This window comes from Hibiscus syriacus, unplaced genomic scaffold, assembly GCF_006381635.1.
Source record: "Hibiscus syriacus cultivar Baekdansim isolate YM2019G1 unplaced genomic scaffold, ASM638163v2 tig00110597_pilon, whole genome shotgun sequence".
Taxonomy (NCBI): Eukaryota; Viridiplantae; Streptophyta; class Magnoliopsida; order Malvales; family Malvaceae; genus Hibiscus; species Hibiscus syriacus.
In genome coordinates this window covers 5437902-5463543 of record NW_024062795.1, presented here as the reverse complement: position 1 = coordinate 5463543, position 25642 = coordinate 5437902, and the positions used below count along the sequence as shown (strand labels likewise).

Here is a 25642-nt window from a genome sequence, read left to right as displayed (position 1 = left end):
CCTACAAGTCACGTTTTTATGCATTCATGATTATGAAATGCCACGTTTCAATACTTTACGAGTGATTTTGACGAGAAAAAAACCTTGAGGTACCAAGTTGAAAAAATAAATATAATCTGAAAAAATTAATATAATATAGGGAGCAAACTTCAAATAAAACCATTTTTGAAAGGTGTCGTCAATCGCCTACTGCGTATTTTAGCGTCTTAGGTAGATGCGTAAGTTAACCAGAGAGCTTAGCTGGCGCATTTTTTTGCTACCTTTAATTAACTCACTCAAGCCCCAACTCCACGCTAGCACGAGTGTTTTCCGTTGGATGGTTCTTAGTGACGCTTGGGCTAAAAGTGGCAGTGAAGGAAGCAAACACACTACTGATACAACGGCGGCTACCTTTACAAACCTCGGGATCGGAGGAGCATCACAAGTCAACCATTGAAATCATATATTAACACTAGTGAGACAATTGTCAATAGAATATTATTATTCAAATGAATAATGTACACACAAGTGAAACACCGCACCGCCGATGCTTTGCAAGCAGAACACCGGATAATATATACTGTTAACAAGCAAAAACAATGATGTCAATGGCACCGACACCGATGAAAACCTTCGGTGAGAGAAAGCATAGAGACCTAAAAAGGAAACCTACAGTTTGATTGCTCTTTTGTGCTTTTGTGTTTTATGACCAAGATTTATGTCTCTATCTTAAGGAGAGAATTGAGAGATGTACTATTGAACCGCTGAGCAAGACCACGGATCACAAGAACAATAACGTCTCGGAGGTATCGTGACTGCACTACGAGGTCTACCTCGCTCTCACTGTCCACCACTATCTTAAGTCGGCGTTGGTCATTACGGAAAGTTTCCACCTGCAAAATTTTAACAAAAAGAACTATAGAAGAATGGCATAATGCTCAAAGCTTTCTGAGCTGAAGCAAATCAAATCATCTAACTAAAGAAGAGAAGAGGATTGCATTGTCTAACAGACTAAAATTATCTCCGTCAAGAAACAAACATACATGAAAGGGCGGAGCATAGGTTCCGCGTATTTCAGTAGTAGGAAAAGAAGTCTTTGAACCCGGCTTCACCACCTTGATTCGTTTTCTGTTAATTTCCAGGATTCTTCTCTCAAGACACCCTTCTCCTGGAACCTGCAATATGAATAGTGATAAAAGCAGTTATTATTTCTTCTTTCCGAAAGAGAATAACCGTATAAAGAGTTGAAAGAAAAATGAAATAAGAACCTTTTTCGGGCTGCGGTCCTTGTCACATAATACCTGTTCCAGAGATTGAAGCAGTAAGTCTCAGAAATCGAAAAAATATTAACAAACTATACCAGTCCATCTGAAACTATCAAATTAATTTGTCTTACATTTTTCAACTAGGATTTAGTCTCAGGTATATTTCTATGTTATTCCCTCCTTTTGGCTTCTATGTTTCTAAATTGACATTATATCTATTTGAATAAATAAAGTAAAATAAAAGTATCAGTTTGGTGCTTTACAAAACTCATAATAACGGATATCCTAAACTGTTCTTGTGACTTTTGAAGTCGAATGAGTAAAGGCAGATCGCACGCCTATAAATTCGTACTTCATAGTATTAAAAATAGAAAGATGCATCAACACCACAAGAACATTAAGGAAGAACAAAAACTTATATAATGGTCAAAAGAAATACACATTGCTTGAAAACAAGGAACATAATCTCACCTCAAACTTTACAGATCCAAGATCAAGCTTCTGTTTCACTTCTTTGTAAACATCAGGCTCTGCAATTTAAACAATGTCCACATAAAAAGAATAGACACATTTTTTTTTTTGATAAGAATGACAGGCCTCCTTAAAAACCTCCTTCTTGATCAAAGAAGGAGGAAAAGAGTGCCTTAGAAACTTTATTACTCCTCCGAAATTACATAAGATTTAACATAAACACCATACTGAAAAAACACAACAGACTAAGCTACTCAACAGAACCAAAAACCTAAACTCAAACGATAAAACGCACTGGAAACGACTAAACATCAACCAATTCCCATCTTTGCTAAACTATCAGCCTCCCCATTACACACCCTTGGAATCAGTCTAATTGAGTGCACCCTGTCCGAGATAAAAGATGAAATCTCTTTAACTAATGGGAGGATAAAAACAGGGGCCAAAGCTGGGGTATGGACCCATTCCACAGCCGACTTACAGTCACTTTACACAATCAACCTTCCAACCTTAACCCAACAAGAAGACATATAGATTTCAATGCCTCTCTTAATAGCCTTTAACTCAGCAACCGGCGGGGGACCCTGACCTACATTTTCTGAAAAAGTCAGAATGGAGTTGCTATTCCAATCTCTCAAAATACCTCCTATACCTCCATTTGAGCCATCAAGTCTAACAGCTCCATCGACATTCATCTTCAAAAAATTCATAGGGGGTGGAATCCAGCGAGAAACCTGAAAATTGTAAATGTTGAGAGCTTTAATACCATCTGCAAGAGATGGATCACCAATCAGCACATCCTCCTGAATAGGACACTTAGGATACTTGGCTAGAAACCATTTAGATAACCTGAATCTAGCAATAAAAAACAAAGACATCCTATCCAAGGGGGAACCTTCGAACACCATTGCATTCCTAGCTTTCCATATCGACCAAAATACTACTCCCGGGATAAATTTCCAAATCAACGATTTCCCCCTCAGCTCACCCCAAGAACATAGCAAAGAAGGTGGATCCTTTGGAAGGACTAAGGCTATATCCCAATAGCTTGCTATCTTGTTCCAAAGTTCCCAAACAACATCACACGAAATAAATAAATGTTGAACTGATTCCACCTGTTTTTTACAAAACGGACATAGAATTTCATCCCCTAGCTGCAAACCTCTTTTCACCAACTCCTCTCTCACTGCCACTTTCTGATGAGCTAGCTGCCACAGGAAGACTTCAACACGAGAAGGAGATAAACCCTGCCACACCCCTTTTACCCATAAATCGGACTCCCCAGACACCTTGTCGAGTTCCTTTCTACAAGATTTCACTGAAAACAGTCCATCCCCGCTTGCAGACCAAGAAAGAAAGTCTTCAACTGAATCAGTCAGTTTAAAGTCTTTCAGTTTTGTCATTAAATCCAGCCACTGATCCAACTCCCAGTCACACAAATTCCTTCTGGTATCGATGTTCCACACCCAACCGTTCGAATCTGAACTTCCAAACTCAGCGACCATACCCCATTTATTTGTTGACAACGCATACATTCTAGGGAAAAGATTTTTTAAAGGAGACTCATCAGCCCATGAATCCGTCCAAAATGTAATAGACTTTCCATTTCCCAGTTTCAACTTGGAGTTAGATCTGATACGTTCACCCTCCGAGTCGTTCTTCAAGAAATTGTTGGCAATCCCTCTCCAAATCCAAGAAGATTTGGGCGAAAAAACCTTACAAATAGACATGGAATTACTACTTACCTTGTGCCTGCAACATAACACACTTTTCCACAAAGTATTTTTTTCATTGGCGAACTTCCACACCCATTTTCCCAAAAGAGCCCGATTAGATAGGTTCACATCAAGAACACCAAGGCCACCACAATTTAGAGGCGTGCAGACTGATTTCCAATTAACCCAGTGTATCTTCCTTTTGTCCTCATTATCCCCCCATAGGAAACTGGCCATTAAAGAATTAAGCTTCTTACCAATTTTACAAGGCATTCTAAAAAGAGATAAGAAGAATATTGGTAGGGATGTTAACACCGACTTTAATAAAACTGTCATGCCCGCCAATGAGAGACAATTAGCTTTCCAGCCGGCTAGTTTGGAACTAAAATTCTTGAAAACTAGATCCCATAAGGCTTCTGAGTTTTTCTTAGCACCTAGAGGAAGTCCCAAGTAATCTGTTGGAAGAGAATCAATAGAACAGCCCACCGAAGATGCCCATTCTGATAAAACTTCCTCTTCCACAGTAATACCAAATAGCTTACTCTTAGCTAGATTAAGATGCAACCCTGTCATAACACTAAAAATCCTCAATACTCTCTTGACATTTTTAATCTGGGAGAGAGATGCTTGACAGAAGATGATCAAGTCATCTGCAAATTGTAGATGTGTCAATCGAACAGAATTTTCAGATTCCCCAATAACAAAGCCTTGAAACAGACCCCTCTCCACTGCTTTAGATATCATCAAATTAAGCAGCTCACCTACAATGTTAAACAGTAGCGGAGATAAATTGCACCCTTGCCTAAGTCCTTTGGCCATGTGGAACTCTTCCGATGGAGACCCGTTTAAGAGAACTGAGATTGAAGCTGTTGAAATACACTGAGATATCCACGACAACCATCTCTTACCAAAACCCATCTCTGACATTACTCTGATTAAAATTGGCAATTCCACGGAATCATAAGCCCTACGAAAATCTACTTTGAAGGCAACCCCTTTTAACCCTTTTTTCCTCCAGTAATCAATCCCTTCGTTTGCTATAAAAGCACAATCCAGCAACTGTCTCCCTGGTATAAACGCAAACTGAGAGTGACTAATAATATCACCAACACAACAACTCAGTCTCTTCGATAGAACTTTAGAAAGTATCTTGTATAAGCTGCCTACAAGGCTGATTGGTCTAAATTCCTCTACACTGTCCGGATTAAGCTTCTTCGGAATAAGTGTGATAAAAGCATGGTTTATACCGTGCTCCCATTTCCTTCCAAAATAGAAATCTTCAAAAAATTTCAACACGTGCTCCTTTAAAATCGGCCAGCAGTTTTTAAAGAAACCCATGGTGAAACCATCTGGTCCTGGAGCTTTAGAGCTGTCTGATGAAACTATAGCTTGCCAAATTTCCTGTTCTAAGAAATGCTCTTCAAGCTTCTTAGACTGATCACCTGATAGCTTAGCAAAATCCAGTAGTAAATCCTCCGTTTCCAATGTTGAATTGGAATTATAGGCTGCCTTGAAAAATTCTGAAATATGTACCTTTAATTGTTGAGGATCTGAAACCACACTCCCATTTATCTTCAAGCTTAAGATTTCATTTCTTTTGCTTCTGTTCAGAGCAGACAGATGAAAAAACCTTGTGTTCCTATCCCCCTCCTTGATCCATCTCGCCGTTGACTTCTGAAACCAGATGCTTTCTTCTGTCCTATACAACCTCCATAGATTTGTCCTACACAGCCTCAACTGATCCCACTCCTGCTTCGAAAGAATTTCACCTTGAGCTTTAAGATCCAATTCATTAATATTCCTCTCTAAATCAGAAATCGACTCAGGGATCCCAATAAATTTACTGCTGGACCAATTTCTGATTGAATTTTTATTACCTTTTAAGATACTGAAAATACCCCTTTTATTATTTCTCCCCCTCATAGCAAGCATTGAAGATTTAACCAATTCCTCAAATCCTTCCTCCTCTAGTAAATAATTAAAAAACCTGAATGGTTTCGGTCCCCAATTAACAGCTTTGTCCTCTAATGAGACTGGATTATGATCAGATAGGGATTTAGGCAAGAGACTTTGCACTACATTTGGAAAACATGACAGAAACGTCCCAGAGATTAAGAACCTATCTAGTCTTTCCCAAGTCGAGTCTTCTCTATTATTGCACCAAGTATACCTTCCTCCCACCAAAGGTAGATCAATTAAATGTGATTGCTGTAAGAAGTTTCTAAATAAATCAATAGAATGCCAGTTTTGTGATTTTCCCAACTTCTCGTCCGGATCAAGATACACATTAAAATCTCCCCCAATACACACTAACATATTTTGAGCCGAAACAAACTCCAACAATTCCCTGAAAAAATCTTCCTTTTCTGCTTCAATTGATGGACCGTATACATTGATAATCAGACACTCTTCACTTGAATTTCTGAACTTCCCAAAGGCTGCTATGAATCTGCCATTAAGATGGCTGTTCGAAACTTCAAAATCATTTTCATTCCACATAATCATCAATCCACCAGCAGATCCCACTGCTGGCGCAACAATCCCTCCTCTAAGGAATCTCCCCCCTATCCTTCTTCTAAGAGCCAAAGAAACAGTTTCCAGTTTTGTTTCTTGAATTAGAATCAAGTTCGGCTTATTCTTCTTCACCAAATTAGCTACAACTCTTGACTTTTCCTTTTTTCCAAGACCCCTTACATTCCAAGAAATAATGTTGACATTTATCATAACAAGAAGATCTACACCAAATCCTTATAGCTAGTCAACAGAGAAATAGAGACTAAACCCCTGACTTCCCCTGTTCCCTACTCTCAGCCGAACCCTCTTCAAGGTTGATAATTTTGTCCAAAAAAGCCTTCTTCCCATCTTTGAAAGAAATTCCTAGAACTTTACATACTTCCCATGTAACCATCGCTTCCTCAACCGCCTTCGAGAACTGAGGAGTAAAAACAAAAGGAGAATTAACCATATCAACTGCTTCCCTTGTTAAAACTCTTCTCTCCCTTCTTTTAGACCTTCCTGACCCTACAGCAGAGAAAGGAACTACTGCCAAGACCTCCGAAGAACTATTACAATTAGTTGGTGCCACATAAGGGTTCTGATCATCAGCTGCACCATTTAAAATCACTTCCCTTCCACTTCCATATTTATTGAAGGAGGCTGCAAATCCTTTCTCACCGGAATACCTTTGTGTTTATTCTCAAACCAGTTAATTCTCACCCTCGACCTGGTATAATGTCTTTTATAGCTGGCCATTCTCCTCCTCTCTATGGGCAAACTTTTGGGACAAAGTGTTCTTCTATGCTGGAACAGCGATCTGTCTCTATCCCTAATCAGTTCAGTTCCAACCCCCCTACAATCGTCCTTTTCCAAGACTACTACTTCCTCTAACAGATCCTTATTTGGCTTATTTGAGATCCCTTCAGATTGAGACTGTACTCTATCCGTGAACCCACCCTCAATCGAAATATGTTTATAACCTGACAAATCAGTATTCGAATTCTGCAGTTTTGAGTCTACCAAAACAGAATGCTGAAACTCTCCTTGAACCTCCACCCTACTTAATTTAACATCATGCCCCCTGGAATTAGATTATTAGCTGGTGAATCATACTCCCTGTTAGATTGTGAAGACCCAGCAGGCAACAAATTTGGATTTAAGTCTGCCGAGACATTAGCCCAATTCTGCACCTTTAGTTTATCCGAATCAGATTGCTGCTGAGAACCTGCCAATTCCACCCGAGACTCCAAACGGTTACCATATCCCAGTTTTAATAAATTAACAGCTGGCCCAGAAGGTACTATTCTGTAGATATTTGTATTGGACTCACTCGAGCCCTCTAAATGGGCTTCTTCAGATTCATTAATAGAGACATTCCTTAGACCAAGGCCCCTATAGTCCTCTTTAAAATTCAAATCTTCTGCAGAAAAACCTGACACCGTAGCACCACTAGGTTGACTTTCTCCTTCGTGCAGCATTAAATGTTTACTTCCACTGCCGCCTGCCACTGTTGTGCAGACATCACCTACCAACCATCTGTCTACTGTGTCCCTAGAATTCTCAGCTGGCAATTGTGGTCTACCTACTCCACCTGAACTCCGGACTTCTTTCTCTTCCGATGAAGAATCAACTCTAGACACACCATCTCCGGCCACCTGAAGAATTTCTGCAAAAAAACTTTCCTGTTTAGAACTGACCGATCCCACACTAATCTTAACCTTATACGATCTCCCATATGCACCCAAGGTAACAGAATCCTGTATATCATAAGGACTCACCACCCTCAACAAAGCTCTTGCCACCGCCAAATCCTCTCTTCTGATCGTGGACTCATGAATACACACCAATTTCCCCCACCTTGAGACCAGCTTTTCCAAAAAAGATACATTACAACATAGTAAAGGGATTCCATACAACTCCACTGAACAGAAAGCCATCGGGACTCCATCTACACTCATAAGTGGATCAAGCCAGTCGAACCAAAGTGACACTTCATCCCTTCTGTTTTTCCACGCCTCCTCGAACTCTTCCTTCGACCCAAAGGTTATAATGCAAGAGTTCCAGGTATAACCCCATTTAGTTCCCTTGACCTTGATCCCTTTACTAGCCAACCCCTTCACTACTGTCCCCATATCAAAATGGGATTTAATGATCCCAGTTATTGATCTTTTCACCCAATCATATTCGTCTGGGGGAATATGCATTTCCCACAAATTCCTCACCCCTACTTCCTTGTCTTTATGGCCTTCCCAAATCACTTTAGACGCCGGACCTTCTCTCCTTCCATCCAAAGATGCTAACGCATCCTTGTAAGATCTCTCATCTCTCAGTCGGCTATAAGATTCTGATCCAGCTCTTCTACTCCGATGCGTATCCTTTTTCCACTTATCAACTTCCTTATTGTTGTTACTTCTAACAGCCTGCTTTAGTCTCTTCTTCTGGTACTTAGCAACTCCTACTGAGATTTTCTTACCATCAATCCAGATACCATTAATATTTGCTATCGCCTTCAACAACCCATCCTCATTAGCAAACTGGACGAAAGCAAACGTATAATTTCTATAATTCGGCTTGTTGGAATTATTCGGAATATAGACACGAACAACACTCCCCTGTTGATGAAAAATTTCCTTAAGAGTTTTCCTAGTTACCCTTTTACTCAGATTGTCAACGAAAACCGTCCACTCCTCACCGGAAAACTGACCAAATGAAAACCTCTCTCTCTCTCCCACTTTCTCCCTGACACTCTCTCTCATCTTTCTAATTATTAACACATAAGGGCTGTTCTCCTTCAACGTGGTGGGTTCCTCCTCCGGATGGTTCTTTAAGCTTAATGTAAAAAAGAATAGACACATTAAATGCATGAAAAATTGAAATACAACAATTCAAAGCACATTCACCACGTTTAAGTTGGTATTTTGTTGTGGGACAACATGCACATCTAACTACTATGAATAGAACTCTTAAAATCATCTAACACTAGGTGAGCTCAAGCTCAACCAAGCAACACGAGAAGAAATTCTGAGTAGAATGCAATAAAAAATTTCCATCAATTTTTAAAAAAAATAATTGTAACCGACATATATTCAACAGATTCTTAGGAATTGTTTTTTATTTAATTAGCTGATAATTAGGGATTACATTTAATTGTTCTTTCCTTGCTCTATTTCTTGTATATAAATAGCCTTGTAATTATCTTTTTCAATACACAAGATCGATTCAATTCTCTCTAGTTTCTCTTTTTTCTCTTCCTCTAAATTTCTGATTTCAACAATATAATAATAACCATTCAACAAGTTAAACAAGAAGAAATTCAAAATTACCAACTACAATTGGCTCAGTTGATGCAGAAGTAGGTTGCCCCTCAATGCCATCCTCCCTTACTGGTGTATAAATAGCAACCAACCTGTACCCTACATCATCAACATTTGCTTCATACATCCTCCCTGTTTCACCTGCAGGATCAATTCATCTTTCAGAACTGAAAAAGATTGGAACTTTGACTTTATGCCTTAAAATTAAGTTAATAAATAAGTTCCTTATAATCTCATAAGAGACATGATATCTTAAGAATTAAGCCAGGCAGTAAATTCTTCTTCTTCTTCCCCCAGATCAGTTAATCTTTAGAACATATATGTAAAAGGATTGGAACCAGGACATTACAGTATGCTATAAAAATATTTCTTACTAAGAAATTATATTATCAACTTCGACCAGAAACGAGGGGAAAATTATATTCTTACCGGCATCCAATGATTGGAAATTCAATCAAACAATTATATAGATACCTAAAATCCTCAGCAGACTCGTGGATTTTGCAAACCTGGTATGGAGATAAGATCAGGACTGCCAACCATTGACCTAAGCCACTGAATTTTACTTTTTCCTTCTTTTCCTCCAAAATAAGTGTCAAGTACGGCATATAAATTGGTGTGAAATCCCCTCCCTTCAATCTCAAGCTTATCAATTCTTGGAAAACCTGAAGAAAACGAGAATTTCAGTATCAAATAAAGGAGCCAAATGATAATCAACAAATGATTCTTAATATAAAAAGTAAGAGCATTAGTAATCCTTATATCCCAACTAAAAACTGGAACCCATATTTAACTTTAAAGGACTCTTGAACATCAACTTTTAGTTATGGTGAGCAGCTCATACAGAAGTAATTAGTCTAACACACCCAAGAGAAATATTTCTTGATGACCGAATCATCCCAAACATGAAGATAGATGATGAGTGAATGAGCCATAACCATAATGAATTTGTTAAAGAGAATTTTCCTTGGGAGTAAATACAGTGAATGAAGGTGAAATGCAAATAACCTGCCAATACAGGAGCAGTCTCAGCATATACTGTCTCACTTGACCTTCCAAAGACATCGGTCACAATGCATTCACATTTTAGGCATCTACCGATGTCCTCAAAGCGAACTTTAAAAGAACAGGAGCGTTGCGAGGGTAAGGGCTCAAAGGATGTTCTATCCCCTGTTTCTGATGAAAAGAACCTGCAGGATCCCTTATGTTACATTAAAACAAAAGAAATAACAACTGCGGATATGAGAACAAAATTTCATTTTTACTGCCTCTTTATGTTCAATGCTTTTTAATTCTTCATATTGATTTCATTCTTAATTCAGCTTCATGTTAAAAGAAATCCACAAGAAATATAGGATTAGAAACTTTAGTGGTTGCTTTAGATCTTAACAAGATTATGTATGATGTTAAAATACCACTGATAGAACACATCTTTCTTGTACTTGCTCCAAACGCATTGCTGGGTTTCAGTTTTTGGAATCACTTCAACAACAGTTAGTACATCACCTTCTATTGCCTTTCCGGTAACAGCAAGCATCTCTACCATTGGAAGCTCTGAATGGCAGGAATTTTTCAAATTCAAATCAAAATAATGCTTTTCAAATTGCAAAAAAGATTTAAAGAAATATGTTGTACTAAATATTAATTGGGATGCTTTCAAGTGCTAGGAGAAGGGGTGAAGGATTGGATAGAAATTCTATGCTCTGCTGGTAATAATCTCCTCCCATATACCAAAACAGTGCTAGTATCAATTGGTTGCTGGTATGAACTTTTATCTGGTTAGCTGAAACAAGTTCAGGCCTAAGTAAACAGGCTTGAATCTGAACTCACATAATTGAAGCAGAAATATACAAGGGCATTAAGGGCAGCAGAACTACACCAGATGAGACACAGGAGATACAATAACCAATAAATAATGGAATTTTAAAAGTCTTCCCAACGAAATGGGAATTCCAAATTCCAAATATTTGTCTCCTTTAAAGAAATCATTAATTCAAATAATGTTTCACGTCCCAAGAGACGAAGGCAAATGTTTTGCTTACCAGGGAAAACAATTTCAGAAGGTTCAGACAGCCTAAGTTCTCCAACAACTGAATCTGATCGAACTGGTGTGTACCTGAGAGAAGCATTTAACAGCTTAAAATGAATAAGTACAGCTAAAGTTTATGCAATAAGATGACAGGGGATCAAATTTTTGAGGGTTAAATAACAAAAAATGAGTATAATGGAATGATTACCCAAACAACAAACGGCAGTTATAATCTGCATCAGTAACTTCATAAGTTTTAGCATTAGCCCCATTGATGAGAATGATTGTTCCATCATTAGTTTCTCTATACCAACTAAAGAGACTTGATCCCTCATAGCCACCAGAATATTCTCCCTCCCCAGAGTACATCCCTGAATCCAGCTTATTCACACAAACACTAGAAACTACGGGAGGTGCTGCAATATATTCACATTTAATGTGTAATGTGGAAGGGTTCAAAACAAATGTAGCATTAACATAATAATATGAATGCTCAAAACCTTCAACTCAAAAAGGAAGTTACCATGAATATCAATGGCAAGTGCATGTTATTCACAATGGACAAGAAATATATGTAGAAAAAATGAATAATCACAGATATACCTGGAATAACTGGTGAGTTGGAAATTGCAACTAATGGTTTTCCTGATTTCCCGTCAACACGAGTGGGTATCCAATGTAATACTAAATAAGCATCCACATCTTCAAGTGATGGAGTATACATGCTGGCAAAGTATAAGGTATCAATAAATGTTCTTCTAACACGTGCAACAGTTATACAGACATCCTGAAACCTATTGCAATATGTTAAACTTACGATGTCTGACCACAGATAACATCTTCAGAAGAACTAGATATATCTGCCAACACAGACCCATTTATTTTGGTCTTTGTTCTATACCATGTATACTCTCCAACACCTTCCTGTCCACCAAAATATGTTTTCTGTGGGACAGTCTCCAGGTTCTGATGGCAATCAGGAATGACAAGGTCCAAACCTACTGGATCCGCTGATACACGAAAATTTTGGGCACAATCATGGGAATAAGTATAGTATCAAGTGTACAATACCAATAATGGCTTGTACAACTCACCAGGAAAAATCTCATCAGATATTATGCTCCTAGGATTCCCTTTGACTCCATCTTTGCGAATGGGAGTGTAAACAAGTTCAATATTTTTTCCCACATCATCAATAGTTAAATCCAGAAATTCTGGAAAGATAAGAAAGAATTTCAGCCTTGCACCTCAAATAGCTGTCTCTAGAACATAGTCACATAAATCGCTCAACAGCCCACGATCTGCGTACCATACGAAGCGATCCGAAACGCGGTACAAACGCGTTCCAGTCGTTTCAAAATCGCGTTCCAGTCGTTTCAAAATCGGGATTCGGTACGAGATTTGGGTTTAGATGGAGTCCTAGCTCCTCATCGGAGCGTAGGACGGCGGATGGCATGAAGGCTTTGGGTTTCGTCGAGTGTTAAAGAGGAGCTTGAGGGAGAGGAAATGGGGGAACGACAGGGGTCGGTTTAAGGCTGAAGAAGATAATGAACGAGGCGAAACTAACCTTGGCGTGGCGGCTGTCGATGATGCTGTCGAAGAAGAATATAGGAGGATGAAGAAGATAGGAGAGTCGGGTTCCTATAAAAAAAAAGAGGGAGAGTTGGAGAGAGGCGGCTGAGTTTGGGCATTTTAATACCTTTAGTTAGGTTTTCGGTTAAATTAGGATTTAGTCACCGTATTCTTAGGGTAAATTATGTTTAGGCCTCGTAATTTAGTGAATGTTTATAAAACGGTCCCTAATTCGTCCCAATTTTCTGATTTTATTTTAAATGCTTAGGTACGATTTATGTTATTTTACATATTATTTTAGATTAAATCGAATTTGATAAATTGTATATAAGACCCTGTAACTTATGCGCATTTTGTACTTAGATCACTGATTTATTTCTAATTTTACCTGTTCAATTTTATATTTGTTTTTAGTTAAGAGTAAATATCTGTTTAAATCCCTGTTTTTTACGTGTTATTTCAATTATTAAGGAAGTTTTAATTTCTTTTATTTTATTCCTACTATTTATAGTTACTTATAAAATTTGATGTAGAAAAATTGCAACCTAAGAAACTGGTACATCGTACCGAAGCGATCCGAAATAAGTCTAACCCCTCGTACCGAATTTTAGGGAGCGAATTGCGATCCCGTTTCACGTTCCCGTACCGAGCGTACCGCGATCCATGTGACTATGCTCTAGAAACTTTTAGTCAAGATTCAATAACAAAACTCACCATCACTACTTCGTTTCTCCTTGATCCCATTGGTTTTCAGTCTAAACCATTCATGCAAACAGTCTCCCCTCTCCCTGAATCAAAAACAAGGATTTCGGTTCAACTGTGTCTGTTTACTACAATTAGGATATAAGAATCAGTTCTCATCGAAATGATGGCATTTCACCATGAGTCTCACCCTCCGATATATGAAGCAATGAAGCTCAAACGTTGTCCCTCCATCATTGATCCAAGAAACTCCAGCGACTGACAAGTAGGAAGACCTGCATTTCAAATTCAGTTTCTAAATAACACCTATCTCCATTATTAATGATTGAAACAATGGTAACCCAGTAGGTAAAGAAGGAAATGAAAAAAGGAAAAAGGAAAAAAGGTTTTAGAATAGAAAGTTTATACCAGCTACAACAGGCCCAATTTGTTCTGAAAGAACAATGGGACCGCGAGCCCAATCATTTCTCACAGGCTCGCATGAGATCGAAATAAAGAAGCCAATATCATCAATTGACGGCATATATGATGAGCCATTAGCCCCATTAATGATTGAAACAATGGTAACCCAGTAGGTAAAGAAGGAAATGAAAAAAGGAAAAAGGAAAAAAGGTTTTAGAATAGAAAGTTTATACCAGCTACAACAGGCCCAATTTGTTCTGAAAGAACAATGGGACCGCGAGCCCAATCATTTCTCACAGGCTCGCATGAGATCGAAATAAAGAAGCCAATATCATCAATTGACGGCATATATGATGAGCCATTAGCCCCATTAATCTCACATTGAGAACCATCTGAACTAGTCTGCAGATATACATATTAATTGATAAGTTACAAAAAGAGAATAAAATTTTATAACACAACACAAATAAGTATTCAAATAAAATTTCATCTTTTTCAGCTTAGAATACCAATTATATTTTTCATGTAAGAAAAATAACAGTAGCAATGTTTCATGAATACCACATAAGAGTAGGAAGAAAATAGTAGTTTACAGGAAAACGGAGTCAAATAATTACCCGGAACCAGCGAAAAACCGAATCTCCCTCTTCACCACCCCAGTACTTTTTCTCAACACTCAAAATAGTTCCTTCAACAGCATTTCCAACAATCTGCAGCGCTAGCAATCTTGGACTTCCTGATCATTGAGAAGCACAAAGCACAAGAATTAGATCCAGTTATTCCAAATTTAGCAACCATGAATGAACCAAAACATATTCACATGTAGAATAAGAGCAAGACAAGAATATAGGGTTTAGATGAATGAAAAATAACAACACTCCATAATTAAAAGGAAAGTTAAAATGGACGTTAGATATAAAGAAAATGTAGATTCAAGTTCATTACATATTTGACATGTCACAATGCGGACACCGAACATGTAATAAAATAAAAAGACAAGTTACATCTCTACTGGATACGTGAAAGACATCTAGGTGAAATATCCACTAAGATTTTAACTGGAACTCGGGTTGAATAGCTCCATAACAATTTGGGCATGATTAACATCTATACAAACTTGAGGGAGAGCATTACACAGATTTAATGTAATCAACCATGCACAATGTTAGGGACTGAGGATTGAGTCATAGCCAACTATTAGGGCTTTGATAGGTTATTTCTTAATTTCTTGTTTAAACCGCCGGAATTTGTATACATGTTAACTAATATATAGAATTAACGTATAATGGAATCCAGAAGAAATCTAAGATGCTAAGAACATCCAAACTGCTCATTTGAATCAATCAAATACCTCTAGGCCCTACTGCAAGATGAAACACTAAGCCATTAAGTAGATGAAAATGAGTAAAATGAGAAGAACTTGCAATCCTAAATAACAAACTTCTCTTAAGTGCCATTTTTTATGATTCAACATGTTTTCCCCATTCTCCAATAAAGTAATTGATTGCATTTACTTTTCTTAAACTCAACTAGAATATTTTCAATTTGTTAAAATTTAACTTGTTGAATGAAGAAAAATGCTGAGATAAAAGATGGAAAGCCACCTGGACGAATGCATTCTTGTCCCAAGCAGGTTCTTGGCTCACCTACAATCCCATCATTACGCACCGGAATACACTGAAAGGAGATGAATTTACCAATTGCATCTTTGGTTACTTGGTACTGAAGAAGCCCCCGAACCTCATGAATCAAAGTGCCTGTGTCATTTTCAACCTACAGATCCCAAGAACATATAAGTTAGTAAGACTGGAACTCATTTACAAAAGCTTTAAGTTAGATGCTTTTAACACTTTTATTTTTTCTTGATATATTGAAACTGTTTTTTTCTTCTTATTAGAGCAGAACCAATGATTACAGAGTTTCACATGAAACTTAATACATTTAAAACATCAAAACTTAAAAATGGGACTAAACCATTTTGCAAGTTAATAAAACCACATGAAAACCCTAGTTAACATAAATGCATACCTCATGAAGGTACCAATTGTAGATACTTTTTCCTTCATGACCCCCTATATAGCCATATGATGCTGTCAATATACCACCTTCACTATAATCACCCGTGATAGATAAGAAATTCAGACTGGGGGGGAGAGCTGTACAGATCAAAAGCACACTTGTACATCAATCAGATAAGTAAAATGTTAAAATCCCTCCAAAAAATGGTTGAGATCAATATCCAAAGTTAATATTTAACTTTCGGTTATTTATTATTCTCTTTTCACTGAAATCCAACATGATAAGCACATAAACAAGAAGGAAACGAAAATGCTTACTCTCTACTGCTCTTTCTGATATAACATAAACTGGTTCACCAGATTCACCATAAGGAGTCATCGGAGTATACTTTGCAATGATATAATAGCCAACTGCTCCTAAAGGTATGCGGAATGCCTAAATGAAGGTCAAACTCAACTCAGAGTTTGCATCAAGTATAAATGTCAGAGGATGAGAGACTACACGTGCAAATGTTTTAATAACCACCAACCTTGGCAACCTTGGACGTGCTCATTGCTTCAAGCTCATTCTCACCATTAAGTACTGAAGAATTTGTTTTAAGCCATTGTACTCTACTTGAACCTTCAGTGCCTCCTGTGACAGTACCAGTCACAGTAATCTTACTGTTCTCCCTCAAATCACCAATTATCTTAACATTTGTCACTTTTGGTGGAGCTGGAAATTCAAAAAATAAGATCATAAAACAAAGAAATCCATAACAGGTTTTTGATCTGTAAGGATGATAAATGTTAACTAAGAATGAAATCTTTATATCATATTCACTCCAGGATGGTAATGTCATATGTGTAAAATAATAAGGCATAAATGATCAGCAAACTGGGAACATAAACAATAGTTTGCAATCAGTATAAGCAGATGACAATAACTCACCATAAAAATTAAAGAGAAAAATTACTTGGCTTAACATTCAACAAGGATGATGTCTTGGACTAGTGAACATTCTTAAAATATTAAAGGTGTAAGCCCTACAATTGTATTTTACAGTAATGATGATAGAGAAGTCAGCCACAGGTTGCAGTGGGCTCTAATTTTTTCATGCATTATGCAGAACAAATAGGATAAGAATTCACTCTAAAAACAAACCAAGCAAAACCTCTTAAAATAGAATAAATTACTATGATATCTGTTTACTCAATTGCAAACTTTTTAATTATGCATATACTACCAGTTTATTAACAAACAATGATAAAACATCAATAACACTGAAGATATAAATGTAAATGAGCTTACCCTGCCTCACAGTACCAGAGACTATTGACACAGATTCCCCTTCCTGTCCTGAAAAGAAAGTGAATATTACCACATTACCATACAAGTTGCTCGGTGGTAAGAAATCCTGTAGAACTTCAAACAAGGCTGAAATGGATATACCTTCAAAGTTCATAGGTATATATACGAAAGCCAAGCGTCTCCCAACATCTTCTTTGGTCAAGGTATACTCAGATGTACCACTTGTCACGATCAGAAAGTCTCTGTCAACAAATTCCAGTGAAAGGATGAGTGAAGAATTAAACTAAAGGTAATATAATGCAAGAAAACTGTGTGAAAACAATGTTGGGACTTGGTATTAAACCTTAAGATGATTTTTTAATGGAAAAAATCCAATCAATATTATAAAGGAATGATTAAGAAGTTATCTCCATAGAACAGAATGTATACTCATGTATAAACATAAGAGAGCCAAGTGAACAAGAAAGCTGTATTAAAATAAGGCAAAATAACAAACTGTATAAAATATGAAGATATATGAATTTTTTTTGAAACAGTTTTGCAAAAGAAAAAACAACAAAAACAAATAAGTTTCCGAAGCTTTATATACACAATAGAGAAAAGGGTCAATTCAAGTAAGAGGAATACATAATAGATATAAAGAGGAAAGGGGTGGGGATAACACATGAGGAGAAAGTATTAAATCCGCTAATGCTCCAAAGTACTCATTTTAAAAGTGTACTAACCCAGTCTCCTTATTCTCACGTAGCCACTCAAACTTGCTGGGACCCTCTCGTCCTCCAAAGTAATTGCCAACTCCTCTGACGACATTCCCTTCTACAGCATCTCCAATAATTCGGACATTATTGACGGATGGAGGAGCTGCCAATATATTTAGTCATTTAAATTGGAATTCGAAACAGAAAACACATAAGATGAACAGCCGGGCATAAGCGCCTATAACATCTAATTATGTCCTCAATTTAGAACACCTTTCTCGAACCGTAAAATGAACAGAAAGAGATGCAGACTCAACAGAAAGTGCAAACCTAGTTAAACTCCCAAAGATGTCAAGACTTCAAAGAGACGTGTATATCTTTTGAAGAATGGCATAACAAGGTATAATTAGCAGCTTACATGCAAACAACAGTTAATAGAAATGCAAACAACTGCTATAGGAATCACATGCAACTGGGATATACATAAATATAAAAGACAAAATATAGTTATATCAAAGCTGAGATATGCATAAATTTTTCCCACACACCTGCTTTTACAAAATCGGTATACTTATACTGTGGCTCCCCTTTGGCACCTTCTTCTGTTACTGGTGTGTACATAAAGACCAAACTGGAGTCAGTGTCATCTATGGTCAACTGATACTCTTCATCCTCTGCTCCAGCAATTACCACTGGGCTGCTGTTCCATCTTCTCCTTAACCAGCTGAAAATATGAGAACAAGTTATCCATAAGGTTTTATTTAAAAGAAATCCACAAACGTACACGTATCAGTAATGGGCAAGTCCTAAAAACACTAACCAGCATTCTTACCTAGCAACACCCTTCCCAGGAGTCCCACCACACCATGCAACCTTAGCATGACCCTTGATTACATTACCTTCCACCAGTTCACCAAGTACTTCAAGGTTTAAAACCTTTGGAATTCCATTCCCTTCACAAGGTAGAGAAGCAAGCTTTAAAAGTGGAGAAAATAAGACAGATTTGTACAAACTACAAAGTGAAATGAACTGACAATATGCAGGTGCATAAAATTATATAGACTTGTGGACAGATTCTGCTATGTGCATGCATGTGCACTAAAGCATATTGCAAAAAAAATGCAAAATAAGGAAAACTCAATAACCAAAGGACAAAGTATATACCTCGTGCAACTGGAGATGATATAGCAAAAATTGGAGGATATTCAGTTTCACCTAAAACTGGAGTACATTCCACTTTCAATATTTTATTAATGTCTTCATGCTTTGGCCAGTAAACCTAGACAATCACATGATACCATATTTAGCCAATAATAATAATAATAAAGAAAAAATGACATTACAAAGCATAAAATAGAAGTATTTATCAGCCAAATATGTTTACAGAAGAAGTAACAATCAATCCTGATCAATTACCTCGCCACTGGCATCAGGAATAGCAGTGAAATTTGAAAGTGTTCTCTCCCCCAGAAACCATTGATACTTTAAGATTATATCTGAATCAGTGCTCAGTGTGCTCTCTTGAACAAAAACAATGTGACAGAGACAAGCATCCTCCTCAAAAGGTTTGTCAATGGAGGCTTCTTTAAGCAGATAACCAGGAGGAAAACGATCCTTCCATTGCTCAAAAAGAAAGCAAAATGTGGAATCTGCTGACAAAATCATACATTAAATATCAGGGATGAAACCAGGAATTTTATATGGATGGGGGGCAGCGGAGACACAACAAAATTTTTAATATCTAAAAAAATACTAAAATTTAAATATTTTGAAAACATTAAAAATTTATGGCCTAAGATACGTTAAGGATAAAAAGTTAGGAGAACATAAAAAATTTCAAGGTTTAACTACATTTTTGTCTTTTTCCCTTTCCCGTTACCGCTGTAGCAACACAAGAAGTCTCAAAGTGCATGCTTTGCTAAGTACATCTCATGCCATGTGTACATATTTTGTGCCTATATTGATGCTATTTAATTTGCAAAGCAAATAGTAAACAAGGAGTTATCACAAAATACAAACCTGCAGCATTGTCTGGACGAGAAAACTCCCACCCATCCCTAATGCACAAAGCTGTATGTGCAGGATAACGCTTTGCAAGTGCTAGCTCATCTCGGGAAAGATCTATAAGAATACCCCTTATTAATTCTGAAGAGTACCTCTAATGCAAACTTATAGATATTCAAAAATAGAAGTACCTCTATCATTAAATTTCTTCAAGGTAGGCCCAACAAGCAAAATGGAAGCTGCTTCCAGATGAGACATCTTAAGTATAGGGTTCTCCTCCACTCGTAAATGCTGTGCCACAGCACAATTAAAAACACATCATGATGTGATATATACCAGCTTATATCATAAACTCCAGGCACTCACTAACCTCAAGAACAGGAAGATAAGGAAAACCCTTTAGAGTTGATATTCTGTTTTTGCTGGCAGCTAAAACCTGCACAGGAAAATATGAATACATTATATTTACAGTACACAATAAACTGTCAAAAATATATGAAGAATAACCAATAATAATCAAATAATCAAAATTGAATGTAAACCTGTAGTCGAGGTTGACTTGCCATCGAAAGGGACTTCAACTTGTTTTGAGCAACAGAGAGAAACTAGAGAAAAAAGGGAACAACAAAGAAGAAGTACAAATATTTAGAAGGCTAAAATTAAATGTAAATCCTGAAACACGATCTTGAAGATAGATACAACTTTAAGAGCTCACCTCCAAGTTCGGTAGCTCAGGTAAACTTGCAAGTGAAGTGATTTGATTCCCAGCAAGATATAATTGCTGCACAAGCAATAAATATGTAAGGACCTTGAAGCATGGAGGAAACCAATGTTTGCTTTTGGCATTCAAAAAAGAAGTATGCTAGAATGGCAAACCTGTAAAGCTTTGCAATTTGCAAGAGGTTCAAATCCAGGCCCTTTAAAATCATTAAAGCTCAAATCAAGAACCTGGAAAGATCGATCACCAATTTATTCATAAGGATAAATAAAATAAATCAATTCCTATGTATGCCTCAATACAGGCGAAAGACAGTGTGCAGTTCACAAATTATCAAACCTTCACTCGTGTCAATATTTCAACACCTTCCACTGTTGATAAGAGATTATCTCTGAGATAAACAAACTGCCATATAAAATAATTAGCAGAATGGAACAATAATATGGAATTCAAGAAAAATTCTCCAGTAATATTCTGATTTCATGCCATATTCCAGCCAATCTGAACAATAAGATCAGACTGATTTCACTTCAGTTCCTAAGTTCCCTCTTCCCAGCCTCTAAAACTTATTTCTAGATAAATAATCACATACATGCTTTATAGTTATATAACGTTGAAGGAATCGATACTTATTTCAGTATTGAGGATTTAGCAAGCATACCTAACAAATGGACCTAAAAATGGAAAACTCCCCAAATGATGGAGCAGCACATATAAGCCATACATACACTAGCTGACTAGCAACCTTAAGTGTGTAGAAGTTCGACAATTGCTTTACAAGGAGAAAAAGGGATATAGCCCGATATGGGGCAGCCTCAAATGAAATAAAAAACATACAAAATTTTTCATAAATTAATATGTCTAATAAAAGAATCAGTTTACCTCTAGATTTGGTGACAAGTTCAAGCCACTAGCATTAAGGCTGCACACTCTATGGCCTCTAAGATCCAATCTCTGATGATGCAATGGACAAACAGAACAACTAGATCAATTAGAACCTTACTCAGAAGAAATATGACATTTGATGATGAACCATAGAAAATATAACATACACATTAACAGACAGTTATATATTGAAGGATAAAGAGATATATATAGATAAACTCAAAAAAAAAAAAAAACTTCAATAACAGTACAACTACTCGGAAATAGCAACTTGTAGAGTTAATCAGCTCATCTTATTCATGTCTAGGCTAAAGCTAAGGTTTTTCTAGCATGTTCAATGATCAAGTGTTCATGCAGGTGGAAATCACCAGAAAACCAATATCTCCTATACATAATTGATTCAAAGCCAAGTTTTCTTCATACAATAATTCTTACAATGGTCACTATTAAGTAACTCTTATAAAGCAAACAAGGTTGTTCAAACTTATCAGGGATAATTTTATCTGGTTTCCAGATGGGAACAAACTCATGGTATAACAAAATCCACTGTCAGGTGTTTAGGAAGGAACTAAGAGAAAAACCAATGCCACTGAAACATTTTAAGTTGTTTATTCATAAATCATAATCATATAGCAAATGCAAAGGCCATTTGAGAATTGAGATCAGATCCTAGAAAGAGACGGCCATGACTAAATTGCGGAAAGTGTTAACATCCTGATGCATACCATAAGATATTCTGTGATGTAACAAATATACTTACCAGATCATCACCAGCTTTTGTCTCCACCTGGGGAAGAACAACAAAACGTGAATCTCTCCTGTCTGGGGTCACCGCTTTTTTCCGCCCAGATAAATTAGAACTCCAATCCAGGGATGTTGACAAAGACCCAGCTCTTAAACCACTGGATACAGCAGGTGAGCGTGTGGTTGGAGAAGAAACCTTTGAAATTGTCTTTCTACTTGTGCTGCTCGCAGTGCTGTCCAGTGATGAAGAAGTAAGCTTTTTCAAAGATGAAGAGGCTGATAACGATGACTTTACACTGGACTTTCTCACAGTTTTTTGAAAGCTTGAATCAGATGCAGTTGATGTACTTAAGCTTCGACCAACTAGAGACACTGGAACGGACTTCCTAGTCTCTGGAAGGTTTGCTCTGGATGTGGGTTTTGGCGCCACTGAAGGCAGTGAACTTCTTCTGAGTTCCGGTAGGGACCGCCTAACTGATTCAGTAGCCGACAGGGTGGTGGTTTTCTTGCCTGCAGTAGAACTAGCATTGTTCTGAAGTCTTGCACTAGAGGCTGATGACTTCTCATACATGCCCCCTGTGCTGTTTCTTCTTGGAGCAGCAGCAGAACTGGATGATCTCAATGAAGAAGATACAGTTGATTTGGCAAAACCTGAACTTAATTCAGATCCATTCCTAGGATCACTTCTCTTCCTGGTTGAATTAGCCGGGGTTGAGACTTTTGTCTCCGCTGCTTCACTAAATTTCCTAGGCTTAGCAACCTTACTCACACTTTCTGCCGGACTTTCAGCGAACTGGTGGTCAAAATTCAAGGGCTTTATCACCAGATCTTCACCAGGTTGTACATCGGGGTCCTCCATTTTAAGCTACAATACAAGCTCTAGCAAATCAGGGAGAAATGTGTCATTAAACCCATTGAAGTACTAATCAAGCAAACTCAAAACTGATACTTCCTCACACTGTTGTGTCTTTAAGAAATTCCCAATGACAAAAGCAGAAAGAAAGGAACTAGACAGAGCAGCTTACAATAAATTGGGGTCCCCTTAAATCTTAAATTAATTGAAACACCCTAGCCAAAATAAGTTCTAAATTCCCGTTGCTTTAAAAGCACACCACATTAAGCGGGGGAGGGTTACCAAAGTTCTACTTAATTCCATTTTCATTCTAATACGAGAGGCGACTGCCCTGTTTGGTGACCGACAAAAAAATGGTTAAAATAGAAAAGCAAGCAAAAAAGAAGTATTGACTTTTAAACGTTAATAATGCACACTCACAGTAACCGACGCTCAAGTAAGGTGTCTCTTTCAATCCTTTAAAACCAAATTGAATAAAAAATTAAAACAAAATATGCGAGCTCTTTTTTCCTTCCCACTTCCTTCACTTTTTCTTAGCTACCAAACAGATAACAATGCAACCAAACCCAAAACATAGTTACGCCAAAATTTCAAAAAATAAAATAAAAATCCATTTTTTCCAATAAAATCACTTACAAAGAACAATAATCAGGAAGATAAGCTTAGGTATAAGAATTATACAAAGAGAAAATATCGTGCTTGGATCTAGTTCACAACGCAGGTTCTTCAGCTAAAACTGAAGTGTTTTTACTCAGATCTAACGGCGAGAAGCGTTAAAAATAGAGAAAAATCCAAAGGAATAAAAGAACAAAGCAAAAGCAAAAGCGGAAGAAATAAAGAATCCTGTAAAGTCTTACCTAAATGCAGAGCAATGTAGATCTGGTGAGGAGTAGTATAACCGCTAGGGTTTTTCTATTTTAGCAGAAAAATAAGCTAAAGCATATAAGTTTGTTAAGAAGGGGCACGACCCATAGCTGGAAAAAAAGGTAAAGAAGTTGGAGAAGATAAGAAAAAGGACGCTGTGTAGTTGAAAAAGCAACGCACAGAGTGTAGTGAGTGAGTGTAGTGAGCGAGTGTGTGCTTGTTTTATTGTCTTTTTCAATTATTTCTGTTTTAGTGATTATAATAATTGACGCCATTTCGAAAATGGCGGAAAATAGTATTAACTTATTAATCCTATTTGAAAAAAAAAACACAATAAGAAAAAAATATCTGGTGAGTCCACTCACTCAGTATTCGACACATGACTCGAATCATTTTCATTATGATTTTTGGCTAAAATACACACCAGGTTACTCAATTATATGTTTTCTGATAAACAAGTTACTCTTTTTTAAAAGTTATAAACAGATCATTCAATTCAAAATTTATTACAAATAAGTCATTGACTGTAAATCATTAATCCAATAGAAAACTTATATATTTCAATCAATTTTGTCTTAATTCAATAAAAAAATCTTTAATTTATGGGTGAGTAAAATTTAACCCGACTATAAAAATTTATCGATTCAACTCGAAAAAACTCAACTTAAATTGACTTGACTCGTAATTTTATAAAATCGACTCGACTCGGAAAATTTTTAAATTCGAGTCGAGTTATAAAATATAACTTAAGTTTTAGTAATTATTGGATTGATTTTTAAGTTTGAGACAAGTTCATCGGTTTTGTATGACTATATATATATCACAAATAAAAAATATAAATAAATATATGTATTGCGTATGATTATAGAAAATCGTTTAAATTGAAATCAAATATTATTATAATATTATAAATATTTACAATTAAATTTAAACAAAACTCAAACAACTCGACTCTAAAAAATTTAAAAAAAGTTTAAGTTATAAATTATGACTCGTCAACTAAAAGAAGTCAAAAAAAAATTGACTCCATAGAACGCTCACCCCTTACTTAAAAACCTAAAATAAATAAAAAAAAATATATATATATATATAATTTTGTTGAAAACATTTTGATGTTTCGATATAACAAATTAAGTTAAATGAATTTTAAGATTTTACATAAGATTTTCTAAAGTATATTCGATATATTTATTCGAATATCAAAATATTATTCCAAGTCTTTCAAAGTTCAATTTCAATCCTTACTCATGTGTAAAATTATGTTTTATACTTAAAATATTTTTGAAACAATTTTCACAAAGTATTTCGAACAAAAAACGAGCCTAAAATCAATCTTTCAGGTAAGTGTATCGATGCATGAATCAATGCATCGATGCACCCTTGTTTTAATTGAACATCGAACGGCTTTTGTGTAACACCCCCTACCCGTACCCGACCCGGATACGAGTCTGAGGTGTCACATTGACTTCTCAAAACATTTACTTTTACAAAATACCCAAGATTCAGTTTGATATTTCTAATAAAACATTTTACTTTCTATGATATAAAACATATGGTTTTACAAAACTGATCAGAGCGTATCTAATACAAATCTTTTAACTACATGTCAACTAGATTCTATA

The 25642-nt window shown here is 36.6% G+C and overlaps 1 protein-coding gene across 5 annotated transcripts; it reads right to left on the bottom strand.

The window, feature by feature from the left end:
* Positions 1–452: 452 nt before the first annotated feature.
* Positions 453–24219, bottom strand: LOC120134149 (187-kDa microtubule-associated protein AIR9-like). Of its 5 annotated transcripts, none has more exons than XM_039150621.1 (38): positions 24014–24212; positions 22320–23182; positions 21557–21628; positions 21014–21079; positions 20833–20904; positions 20672–20737; positions 20499–20561; positions 20327–20392; positions 20148–20247; positions 19972–20073; positions 19369–19601; positions 19117–19231; positions 18785–18905; positions 18501–18676; positions 17980–18115; positions 17396–17496; positions 17255–17302; positions 16494–16678; positions 16282–16399; positions 15974–16101; positions 15550–15718; positions 14563–14681; positions 14179–14347; positions 13734–13818; positions 13556–13629; positions 12364–12483; positions 12087–12279; positions 11873–11994; positions 11478–11685; positions 11283–11356; positions 10656–10794; positions 10249–10430; positions 9750–9905; positions 9250–9381; positions 1716–1774; positions 1248–1280; positions 1023–1154; positions 696–872 (listed from the first exon to the last, which is right to left on the bottom strand). In XM_039150621.1, the coding sequence occupies exons 2-38, from the start codon at positions 23160–23162 to the stop codon at positions 696–698; spliced, it is 5154 nt and encodes a 1717-aa protein (XP_039006552.1). In that variant the 5' UTR covers positions 23163–23182; positions 24014–24212. The 5 variants fall into 5 exon arrangements, 4 of the variants coding, with proteins under 4 accessions (XP_039006555.1, XP_039006552.1, XP_039006553.1 ...); XM_039150622.1 differs by having other exon boundaries at positions 22320–23168; XM_039150623.1 differs by lacking the exon at positions 24014–24212 and adding an exon at positions 23862–23878.
* Between the last annotated feature and the right edge of the window lie 1423 nt (positions 24220–25642).